The 11,933-nt window shown below is 60.3% G+C and overlaps 1 protein-coding gene across 1 annotated transcript; it reads right to left on the bottom strand.

The window, feature by feature from the left end:
• Positions 1-694: 694 nt before the first annotated feature.
• NLRP6 (NLR family pyrin domain containing 6) lies at positions 695-10,553 on the bottom strand. Its single transcript, XM_027532609.1, has 7 exons — positions 7,480-10,553; positions 7,274-7,312; positions 5,318-7,031; positions 4,372-4,464; positions 3,174-3,344; positions 2,930-3,097; positions 695-2,469 (listed from the first exon to the last, which is right to left on the bottom strand). Exons 1-7 carry the CDS (start codon positions 7,757-7,759, stop codon positions 2,331-2,333), a joined length of 2,604 nt encoding a protein of 867 aa, XP_027388410.1. The 5' UTR covers positions 7,760-10,553; the 3' UTR covers positions 695-2,330.
• Positions 10,554-11,933: the final 1,380 nt, after the last annotated feature.

Below are 11,933 nucleotides of genomic sequence, written 5' to 3'. Positions count from 1 at the left end.
CGGTTCCTTCCTCTCTCCCCGACCGCCCTCTCCCAGGAGAGGTGGGGCCGGGGTTCTCCTCTGGAGCCCCGCCTTCCTTTGTCCCCGCCCCACTGGCTGGCTTTGCACCCCCTCCTCAGTCTCCATCTTCCCCACGTGCCCCCCTGCCTCTGGAAGCTCCGGGCTCTGGGCCTGTCTAGACCTTGTCTCTCTAACCCCGGCCTGACCCAAATGACTGTGCTGGGACCACTGGCCCAACCAGACACTCAGATTCAGCCTGTGCCTGAAACCTGGCCTTCCTACCCCTCCCCAGCACAAGCAATGGTGACCTCACCATCCCCCACCCAGGCCCCTCCATCCCCACTCCCAGGGCCCCCACCAGGCCCCCTTCTCGGCTCTCCCCATCCACAGGCACTGCCTCCTCTCAGACCAGGCCACCCTCCTGGGTTGGTGCAGGCCTGCTCTGGCCCCACAGCTCTTGCGAGCAGAGCCACAGCCACCCTGAGAGTAGTGAGGGTCTGCTCAAAGCCTGCCGCGGTGTCCACCTTACCGGCAGGAGGCGCCCCGGCCCCTCCCCTCTCACCGCCCCGCCCCCCCCGCCCCCCGCCGCCCCCCCCCCGCCCCCCGCCGCCCCCCCCCCCGCCCCCCCCCCGCCCCCCCCCGCCCCCCCAGCTGCTACCTGGCTTCCCTGCTGCTTCTGCTACCATCCCAAGCAGGCTCCCTAGTATGGGCTCAGTGTGTCCCCCCACATCCATCGGTTGACTTCTGATCCCCACTGTGATGGTGTTTGTAGGTGGGGCCTTTGGTACATAGGTCACGAGCAGTCAAGAGTAGGATTAGTGCCTTTATAAAGAAGGTATTTTGAGTAAACTGCGGGAGTTGGCAATGGACAGGGAGGCCTGGCGTGCTGCAGTCCATGGCGTCTCAAAGAGTTGGACACGACTGAGCGCCTGAACTGAACTGAACTGAAGAAGAGGCCTTAGAGGTCCCTCCTTCTACCCTGTGAGGACACGGCTGGAAGACAGCCATCTGCACCAAGAGGGTCCTCACCAGACACCGAATTGACTGGCACCTTGACCTTGGACATCCTAGCCTCCAGAACTGTGAGAAAGGCACTTCTGTTGTTGGTCAGCTACCTGCTCTGCGGTATGTTGTTAACAGCAGGCCGAGCCGCTGTGCGGCCTTTACACTTGCTGACCCACTGCCTTTTCCTCAAGACGTCCTTAGGTTGGCCCCTCACTTCCTTCCATTGTCAAGTGCCCTGTCTTCCCTAGATTGTCCCAGACTCCTTACAGGTAAGAGAAAACCCTTGGCTCCATCCCCCACCCCTTCTTTTCCTTCCTTCACAGCATTTATCAGCTGCCTAGAATGCCAGCTCCAGGAGGGCAAGGATATTTTGTCTGTTTTGTGGAATGAATAACTGGATTTGAAAATGGGTTATGGAAGGAAGTTTGGGGGACGTGAAGGGACCCAGAAGGCCCTTCTGACTAGGGCCTCAGAAGCTGGTGGAGTCCAGCAGCTTTGAGCAGAGAAGACTTGAGGATTCGGGCTGTCTGCTGCTGGCTCTGCCCATCAAGGCCAAACCTCCCATCAGAGCTTCCTGAATCCAGCTGTTCCCTCGAGCTCACCCAGGAAGTGGGGGCTGCGGCTCTGCCCCATTCAGATGGGCTGGGGAACGAAGGCAAGGGCGTGAGCACCCGTGAGGATGCCTGGCTAAGTGCAGCCGAGAATGACAGAGCTGAACCCCAAGGAGAATTTATTATCAGCACACGGGGCTCACACCACCTGTGCCATCACAGCCCCGTTCAGAGCTCCATCTCCACTCCCCTTAGTCTCTGAAGTCCTCAGGGAGCAACTGGACTCCTCTGGGCGCCTTCGGCCCCTGCTTGGTCCCCTGTGGCCAGAGCAGAGTGGCGGGGCTCTGGGTGCCTGTACTGAGTGGGGCAGGGTCTGCAAATGGGTCATCTCACGCTGAGCTCACCAGGTAGAGGCCACACATGGTCGGTGCTCAGTGCCTGGTGCTCTCAGCTTCACCCTGCAGTGAGAGGGCTGGAGGGTCCCCAGAGAGAAACCTGGGTGGGGCAGCGGCGAGGGTTAGGGGAGGAGGCCCTCTTCTCTGTGGGGAGGACAGAGACACAAGCTGTCCCCAGGGTGTGGGGGAAGGGACATGTCCTGGGCCTGCCCCGGAGCAGGTGAGGGCCGTGTCTGTCTGAGTGTCCCACCTGCCTGTCCCGGGCCCCTCAGGCTCAACGGTTGCCCAGAGCAGAGAGCACCATCCTCTCGCCCTTGAAATGGGGAGGTGTGCTGTGTAGGGCTGAGCGGATTCCTCCCTAGTTCTGGTCTGCAGGACCTCAAAGGGCACTGATGGGCACTGTGGGGGGCTTGGGATGGGCGTCCAGCGCTGGGTGTGTGATGACTAGTCTCGGGTTTGCTGTCTCCACAGCTTGCAGCTCCTGCAGGGCCTGCTCGCTCAGCTCCACAGAGGTCAGCCTGTAGCCGTGTGCAGAGAATGGCAGCGGGGTTGGTGAGGGAGGGGGCCTGCGGGTGCAGTGACGGGGAGCAGCGGCAGGGACAGTGCTGGGCTGCTGGCCTGGGTTGTGCCAGAGGCACGCGGTGACAGGAGGTGGCCAGTCGGGGACTGCCAGAGGGTGGGGAAGGGGCAGGGACTAGGGGCCAGAGCCTTCAGGGCACTAAGCGGGATCTGGGGGCACTGGTCCATATTCTGGGCACGGGCACCTGACAATGGGCATTTGGTCTAATGGTGGGTCCAGGCCCTGGGCCGGAGCCACGGAGTTAGAGGGTGGGGCTCCAGGGCCTGAGTTACAGCGGGGTTACCTCAGGAGGGCCCTGGGAGAGATTCCTCTTTAAGGTCTGGGGGAAGCCCCGGCACCCACCCCAGCCCAGGGCTGAGAGGCTGTGTTCCCAGCACCCTTCCCAGCCCTGTCTCCACCTGAGGGTTTGCAGGTGGCATCCTGGGCACTTCAGGGTGGTGCACAAGCAGGTCACCGTAGGTCCTGACAGCTGGCAGCCACTGAGATCCAGGGTGGTCAGTGCTGGGATTTGCTGGAGCTTGCCAACCATGTACTGGAGCGCTTCCTGCAGGCCTGGCTGCTGAACCCTAGGGGAGGGCTGACCTCAGGAGCTGCTGTGGGGGCCCTGGTCCCTCCCTCGGTCCCTTCCAGGCTGCTCCTCACCTGAGTGTCTGCACCCGGCACTGGGGCGAGGCCAGGCCTTCGCTCAGCACACGCAGGCCGGCCTCGCTGAGCCCGTTGTGGAAGAGGCCCAGCTCTGCCAGGGCCGGGGCCTCCCTCAGGGCCTCAGAGAGATCTCTGCAGACCGAGTCGGGGAGTTTGCAGCGGGACAGCCTGTGGTCAAGAAGCACACGAGTCCGCGGTGTGCGAGCTGCCTGCTCCCCGGGGGGCTGAGGTTCAGTCTGCAGACTTGGCTCCACACCCGCCTCCCTGGGCCCCACAGAGCTTCTCCTGCACCGTCGCCACCCGTGTGCACACCTCGTGGGCACCCGCTGGACGCACTCCCTTGTCTCTTAGGACATTCTCCACGAGCTTGCTCTCGACGTGTCTAACTCCAGAGCATTATCCACCAAGTACAGGGGGACCGAGCTTATTTAGGCAGCCGGTCCTAACGGTTGGGCAGGGTGTCAGCTCTCTTTTTTTGGCATTATAGACAATGCTGTGAGGGCATCTTCACGCAGTTAGTTTGGCAGCAGAGTTGAGGGGTTCCTGATGTTTGTGCCACGTTAAGTTACCATGTCAGCATTGACACATGACTGTATAATTCACCATACCTAATCAGACTAACTCGTATAACGTATCTTACTATCTGCTTACTTGGTGGTAGTGAAGAGTAATGGAAAAGGTTACATACTAAGTACTGCCTCAGTAAGTCTCACATCAACCTTCTGAGGTGGAAGCTACAGGCTCCGTTCCCCGGGAGAAGACTGACACTCAGGCAGACTGGCCTGCCAAGGGCAAAGAGGCAGGCAGGCTGGCCTCAGAGCCTGCGCCCTGAGCACCTTCCACAACTACTTCTGAGATCCAGAAGGACCACCCAGCAGTGTCCAGTAGCCCTTAGCAGCCTTCCTGGGGAAGGGAAATGACAGTCTGGCTTTTATCCCTCTTCCAGAAGCTCAGCGTACTCTGCTCCCCACTCAACACAGGGGCCAAACCCTCTGTTCTAACTAGCACCCAAGCGCTTCCCTCCTCTGTCCTGTGTGGGCAGAGCCTGCTGATCCTGCCAAGGGACCATAGGCTCTCAGCCTGTCTCAGCACCCCCTCGGTCAGCTGTCCCCAGACAGGGCTACACCCCTGCCCCTGCCCAGGGTATCCTGCTCTGTGTCCTTTTCAGGGAAAGGGCTGGGATTTGTTCACTCACGTCAGGCTGTTCAGACCACACTGCCGGTCGGTCATGGCCTCACAGAGTGGGCGCAGGGGGGAGCCTGGGGATTTTCTTGTGGTGGCTCGAGAGCTACGAAGAGAGAAAAGAAGGTGAAGATCCCTGCCCCTTCCAGCCCCTCACTCCTGAGAAGGACTCCTTCCTACAGTTCCGAGACATTGGAGCTGCTTCTGCCCTTACCCTCAAGCTGGGCCAGGACCCCCTCCCTCTTCATCCTGAGCCCAGAGTGAAACCACTTCTCTGTGACCTCGTCCACCTCCCCACGGAAGCTGTCTGTGTGAGTCCCATGGGACAGGTGGGCCTGTCCTTGCGCCTGCAGTGGGTGTGCCCAGCCCCACCCCCGTCAACATCCTGACATTCGTTCTCCCAACAGATGCTGAGCATCTGAGTCAGCTGCTGGGTTGGGGTCAAGTGCACAGAAACAATGGCAGGAGCTTTGCCCAGGAGACGCGGGTCTGGTGGAGGAGAGGGGTATGGGCAGATGTCATGGCTTGCAGTAGTCAGTGGGGGCACTTCTGAGGCCAAACGGCTGCAGACTACAGAGGAGAGTTTGGAGCGACTTTGAGGATAGGCAGTGCTCTGGGTGGAAGGGACGGCAGGAGCAAAGGCTCAGAGCACAGCGCGTGTGGTGTATTCCAGAAATCATTACGAGAAAGCCTCGTGTCGGTGATGGGAGAGGGAGGTTTGCCTTGGACATGGATGCTAGGGTGGGGAACATGGTGAAGGCACCCTGGGGAAGAAGATGGACATTGGGAGCTGCCTTGAGGAGGTAAGAAAGACCAGCCATGAAGTCGTGCCTCTCCTCTGGGGAGCAGGCGTCAGGTCTGCACACGCTCCCCAGGCCCAGGTGGACATAAGATGCTCTGGCACACATGCCCCACACAGAGGGCCCACAGAAGAGGGCAGCCCTGCCCTGGAGACTCACGAGCTGCCACCCAGGCTGCCCTGTAGACGCTTCATCAGGCTCTTCTTTTTCTTTTCCTGCGCAGTGGCCAGTCTGCAGCTGACCAGCCGCAGCGCCTGCCCGGCCGGGCAGCACCGCACACAGTAGCTCAGGACGGCCAGGTCCATTCTGCTGAAGTGCACTCGCTCCAGCACCAGCTCAGGGAGGCCGCGGAGGGCCTGGTGCACAAACGCGTCTTCCTGTGTCTCGTGCAGGCAGTAGAGCAGCTCCAGCGGGTAGTTGAGCTGCTCGCCCTCCTCCTCCTCTGACTCCTCAGTGTCCTGGGGTGCCAGGATCTCCTCCGTCCCCTCTGGCGCCGCCCTGGGGCGGCCCTGGCCCTGGTCCTGCACCCACCTCAGGACACGCTGCTTCACACGCTCTGAAACTGTGCAACCGAAGTGGCGCTTGATCTCGCACATCCTCTCTGTGTTCAGTAGTCCAAAGAGGAAGCGTGTAGTGAGGTTGAGGTGGCCGCGCAGCTCCGGGTCCCCCTGCAGAAGTGCCTCTATGCTGCCAGCAGGTTCCCTGGGAGCCCCTTCGTCCTCCAGCAGGTAGGACAGAGCAGCTAAGAATTCCTGGAAGCTCTGGTCAATGAACTGGTAGGTGACCTCTGTTTCCAGCACGCCTGGCATCTCCTTCTTGCTGAGAAACTGCGTCTGGACCTTGGAGCCGCAGAGCTGCAGGCGTTCCAGGTCCTCCTCCGAGAACCGCGCCCTGCCCCCGAGGACTCCGTCACAGGCCAGGCGGCACAGCTTGCGCAGCTCTCTCTGCAGCTGGGCCCCGTCGGCCGCGGGCGCCGATCTCAGGACGCTGGCCACGAAGAGCAAGTACACGGCCGTGGTGGTCTTGGAAGTGCGACACAGGTCCTGGCCGCGCTGGAGCTGCTGGCGCAGGACGGTGCACACGATCCAGCACACGCCGGGCACGAAGCACAGGGAGAAGAGCATCTCGTTCTCCTTCACGGAGCGGTAGGCGTGCTCCGCCTTCCACTCGTCCTGGAAAAACTTGTAGAAGTACTTCTTCCTGTCCTTGTCTGAGAAGCCACACACCTCGGCGCACTGCGGTGAGCACAGGCGGGCCTGCAGCCTCCCGGGGGTGGCGCCTCGCCTGGTCACTAGCAGGCGCGCCGCGGGCAGCAGCTCCTTGCTCAGCAGGCTCCCCAGCACCCGCGCGCCGCTCGCGGCCTCGTGGGGGTCTCTGCAGGGCGCGGCCTCGGCCGGCTCCGGTGCCAGCATTTCGTCTACGCCGTCCAGGATGAACAGCAGCCTCTCGGACTGCGCCAGCATCTGCTGCACCGGCGCCTCGCGATCGGGGCACTGGTCTAGGATCAGGTCGGCCAGGCTGCACGTGCCCGGTCGCTCCAGCAGCTCGCGGCAAGACAGGAAGAAGGCAAAGTCCACCTGACTATGGTACAGCTTGCCCGCCGCCCAGTCATACAGGATTTTCCTGGCCGCCATGGTCTTGCCGATGCCCGCCGGGCCCTGCAGCGCCACGGTCAGCCGTCTCTCGCCCTCCTCGTCGCGGCCGAACAGGCGGTTGAAGGTGTGGGTGTCTGAGCGCCGGGCGCGCTCGGCCTCCGGCTCCTCGGCGATGAGCAGCTTGGTGAAGCGCTTGTTGATCTTCACTGAGCGAGCGTCCCGCTCCTTCACCTTAGCGTGCTGCCGCAGCACGTGCTCCCGGTACTTCTTCTTGTACTCTGCGGGTAGGGGGGCGCCGGACGGAGGGAAGGGGAACAGGGGTCGAGGGCGCTGTGTCAGTGCCGCTCCGGGGCCCGTTGCCCTCCCCGGCGGGCTCCGGCCTCAGTTTCCCCCGTTGCCTCACAACCCCCTCTCCGCGCTCCTCCCCGGGGCCAGCTGTGCGGAACCTCCGAGTGACTCTGAGGACACCCGAAGTGTCCGGACAGCTCGGGGCCTGCGCTTTCCGCCGAGAGAGACCTACCAGAGACGGAGAGCAGCGCCGGGGAGCTGGGGCCGAGACCTGGAAGGGAGAGCTGCGGTGGGTCCCGAGGACCGGGCGGGGTGCAGAAGGGAGCGTCAGGGGTCGGGCCCCGGGGCACGCGGGCGCTCTTTGAGGGAAGCCAGAGGAACCTGCCCAGGCGGGAGAGGCCGAGGGGGGACCCAGGTGAAGCCCCACCTGGCACTCACTCTGCAGCCGGCGCTCCTTGAGCCGCGCCGCCACGTCGCGCACGTCTGCCCTCTTCAGGGTTTTCTTGGCCACGTCCAGCGCGCGTTCCGGCCCGTAGAAGTGGACCAACTGCTCCACGAGGTCCAAGGTGTCCGCGCGCTCCAGCCGCCCCCACGGGATGCTGCGGCCATCCACCCGCTCGTCCCGCAGTTTGTGGCGGAAGCGCTTCAGCTGCTCTTGGCTCAGGTCTTCCAGTGCGCCCAGGAGCAGCTCGCGGGCAGCGGCAGCGCGGGGCTCCATGCTGGGGGCGGGCGCACGCGGTCAGCAGGGTGCCGCGCCCCGGTGACCCTGGCCTCTTGCCCTCGTGTTCGACCGCAGCCCCGGGCGCCCACGGGCAGGGGTTTTGACGCGCCCGCATCTATCCAGGTGGCTCCAGGCCAACGCTTGAAGGAGCGCTCTACTGGAAGGGTCGTCCTCTCCTCCCAGGATCGCGACCGAGGACTTTCCTCCAAGGCTTTCCAAGGCTTTCATGCCGCCGACCGCATCGCGGTCTGGTGGCGAAATGGAGTTACTCCCAGGCGGGCACTGGCCGCCGCTGACCCCAGCATTAGAGGGCGCCTTCCTACCCCGCACCCCGCTTTCTGCTCATCCCTTCTAGGCATCCATGTCAAATGTCCCGAGTAAGATGTGTCTGTAAGGGCCTGTGCTCTCCTTTTTTCTGCTTCCCTCCCATTCTCTTCCCCAGGAGCTTGGAGCAGACTCACCACCGGGCCGTCACAGTGCTCCTGAATTCCCCAGCTCACCTGTGGTCACTGCACCCTTTAGTGGGGACTAGCCTGAGGGCCTTGCACCAGTCACTGAGACTGAGCTCCTGGTGGGGGACAGACCCTACAGGTACCCTCTGAGGGGATGGTGTCCCCAACACCTGGAGCCTGGGTGTGCAGTGGGGGAAGGATGTGTCTGCAGGGTGCCAGGTGGAGGACCTGGAGAGCTGAAGCCAAGCGACCTCTCAGAAAGCCAGTACTCACCTGGAGCAGGAGGCCTCTAGCTGGCCTGCAGAGTCGATCACTAGGTCCAGCACTCAGGCGCAGAGGTGGGGATCTGGGAGCCTATCTGGGGTCAAGTCCTGGGGGACTTCCAGCCCTGTCCATACCCCAGACCAAAGTGTCCTAGCTCAGCCAGCTCTGCGATGTCCGTCCAACAGCCACCAAGCTCTCAAACTCAGGGGCTTGGCGCACGCTTACCGCCAGCCTTTAAGAGCTCTGCTTGGTGACCTTTGAGTCTTTACTGTCCCTTTGTTCAGCTCAGTGCTCTGAGAACCTGCGGGTGTGGCAGTGAGGCAGGCTGTGAGCAGGAAATGGCAGAGCAAGGTGGGCTGCGTGGAGGAGGCAGCTAGCTCAGAATGAGACCTTAAACTTCAAGGCCTCAAGATAGGTTAATTTCTGAAGGTGGGGGAGAGCCAGGGCTTCCTAGGCAGAGGGGACAGAGGAGGGACTTACATGGTGGTTTTGGGGAAAGGAAGGCTGTCACCTGGGAGCTGTGAGATAATGGGACTGGAAAGAGCTCTGTGGCCTCCCAGACCTGGCTTAAGGAGGTTGACGGCAAGAGGTTTGAATGGGCGTGTGACCACGTGGGACCCATGAATGAGGGTTTCTACTGACAGTGTCTGCTTGTGTGAAACGTGGGTGTGTGTGTTTGTCTGTGTCTGTCTGTGTGACTGTCTTCATACTGTGTTTGTGTGAATGTATCTGTGGTGGGCTAAATAGTAGTCCCCAAAGATATCGGATCCTAGTGCCTGGTTCATCTGTCAAAGGGGACTTAGCAGGTGTGGTTAGATCAGGATCTTGAGATGGGTCGTCACAAGTGTCACGGGATGGAGACAGAGGAGGTTTGGCACAGAAGGCAGTGTGGTGCTGTGACGAGGTGCCAGGCTGCTGGCTTTGACAGAAGGGACCACGAGCCAAGGCGTGCAGGGGACACAGCCCTAGAAGCTGGAGATGCTACTGGGAAAGGAAGACATTCTCCCCCGCAGCCTCCGGAGTGAGTGAGGCTGAGCCAACCCTGACCTCAGGCAAGTGAAGCTTACTTTGGACTTCTGCCCTCCAAACCTGGAAGAGAAAGAATGGGTGTTTTTTTCGGCACCCAAGTTTGTAGTAATGGCTCAGGGTCTCACTGAGAGAACCTCTGTGAGTGTGGATTTCTGTGAGAGGGGCTCTGCAGAAAGAGAGGCTGTAGCATCGTCACAGTCTCTCAGGCTCCACAAGCCACCCCCACGTTCAGTCCTGCTGCCTTCAGGCCTTGGGAGCTGCCCTGGGGAGGGACCCAGAGTCCTGGAGCCTCTGTTCTGCTGCCCTTCCCCGGGAGGAAAGCGTCCACAGCGATGCCCCTTCTAGTTACGAGTTTTGTTTCTGTGTGAGACAAATAAAACCCCACCTGTCCCCGAAGAAGTCTAAGGGAGAAGAAAGGTAAGGCTCTGTTCATCCACACTCAGGCCTACACAGGTTGCCTCCTCACTCTTTCCTGCTCCCAGCTCCTGCCGTGTGCCCCCTACACAGGTAGCCTCCTGGGCACAGGCAGGGTGGGTGAGGAGAGAGCCTGGAGGAGACACTGTCGGCACACACCTTGCTGGCAGGGGACCGCTTGTTCCCACAGAACCCCGAGAGGGTGGAGCAGAGCGCCTGCCTGCTGTGCTGAAGCAGCCCCCTCGGGCCAGGCCCAGAGCAGGGACAAGACGCTCCTTCCATACTGCAATGTGGGCAGTATTCAGCAAAGCAGAGGAGCGGGTGGGGTCTCCTTGGAGTTGAGTCCTGGAGACAAGCCCTGAGCAAAGTCTGGCCTCAGCTGCCAGAGGGACCACTGTGAGCCCTGGGTGAGATCCCAGATGCTTCAACTCACTGGCCCCTCTCTCAGCCCATCTGGCATGCTGGGATTCTGCAGAGGGGGCTTTGCCAGGGAAAGCAACAGCCTAGACCACAAAAGCAGATGGTTTAGAGCTCAGCTGTGGACAGAATCTGGCCCTACACAGCTGTTGGGCATCTCGGGGCCCCTGACCACAGTCCTAGTCCTGATCCCCTCCTTGAGCCCCTTCCTGACCCCCTCCCTGATTTCCTTTAGGAAATCAATCCTAAAGGAAATCAGTCCTGAATATTCATTGGAAGGACTGATACTGAGGCTGAAGCTCCAATATTTTGGCCACCTGATGTGAAGAACTGACTCACTGGAAAAGATCCTGATGCTGGGAAAGATTGAAGGCAGGAGAAGGGGACGACAGAGGATGAGATGGTTGGATGGCATCACTGACTCAATGGACATGAGTTTGAGCAAACTCTGGGAGTTGAAGATGGACAGGGAGGCCTGGTGTGCTGCAGTCAATGGAGTCACAAAGAGTTGGACACAACTGAGCAACTGAACTGACTGACCTCCTCCAGGGACCCCTCACGGAGCTGCTGCACAGACAGACGTCACACACAAGCCACGGCTGTTTCTTCTAACTGCACATTCACTCGTTCGTCTTCACAGTACGAATTCTAGAAAGCGAGTTCTCTGCAAATGAACCATCTCCCTTTCATTGTTTTAGACGGACTACCTGAGATCAAATCCTGGCCCCACAGTCCAGTAGCTGGATGACCTTGAACAAGTTACTTAACCTCTGGGCCTCCGTCTCCTCTGCAGAATGGCATGGTGCTGGCACTTCAGTGTCGAGGGCTGAGGGGAGCCAAGCTGGAAGGAATGTGTCTGCCGCATTCTAGGTGTGTATTATCATCACTTATGTTCTGTGGATGACTTCTCACCATGAAGTCATGTCTTCTGGGGTCACCAAGAATGTCCATATCTCTAAACTCCAGTTCTGATTCCACTTAACCCCTCCCCAGCACTTAACACCTGACCATGAACTTTTCCTCAAAATGGCCTTTTCCTCTTGTCAAAGGCACAAAGATAGCCGTGGGGCCCAGGCAGCGTCTGTCTGGTGTGTTCTGCCACAGCCAGCCTGCGGGGGACCCTGGGCCCTGTGCTGTGAGGGTGCCAAGGTCAGCCTATCTCCTGAGATGGACTCTCCCTCAGTGGACTCTGTGCCTCCATAAACTCTTAGCACCTGCTGATAACAGCCCTGGAAAAGCCTTTGATAACAGGGACCAAGGTTTCGGGGAATCTTTGCCACGATGTGAGATGTGGAAGGAGGGGTATGAGGAGGAGAAGAAGGAGAGGAGAAGGGGACGACAGAGGATGAGATGGTTGGATGGCATCACCGACTCAATGGACATGAGTTTGAGCAATTCCAGGAGTTGGTGATGGACAGGGAGGCCTGGTGTGCTGCAGTCCATGGGGTCGCAAGGAGTCAGACACGACTGAGTGACTGAACTGAATAGAGGGAAGTTGGGTATTGTCACCCTGCTTATTTAACTTACATGCAGAGCACATCATGAGAAATGCTGGGCTGGATGAGTTACAAGCTGAAATCAAGTTTGCTGGGAGA

Source organism: Bos indicus x Bos taurus, chromosome 29 (assembly GCF_003369695.1).
Source record: "Bos indicus x Bos taurus breed Angus x Brahman F1 hybrid chromosome 29, Bos_hybrid_MaternalHap_v2.0, whole genome shotgun sequence".
NCBI lineage: Eukaryota > Metazoa > Chordata > Mammalia > Artiodactyla > Bovidae > Bos > Bos indicus x Bos taurus.
This window is presented reverse-complemented; position numbering and strand designations above follow the sequence as displayed.

Excerpts from the sequence above, each read along its gene's own strand:
- NLRP6 (XM_027532609.1), bottom strand. The coding sequence starts at position 7,759 with ATGGAGCCCCGCGCTGCCGCTGCCCGCGAGCTGCTCCTGGGCGCACTG. Across the intron at positions 7,313-7,479 it reads CAAGGAGCGCCGGCTGCAGA|GTCTCGGCCCCAGCTCCCCG; the intron begins GTGAGTGCCAGG and ends TCTCCCTTCCAG. Across the intron at positions 3,345-4,371 it reads TGTGGTCTGAACAGCCTGAC|GCTGTCCCGCTGCAAACTCC; the intron begins GTGAGTGAACAA and ends TCTTGACCACAG.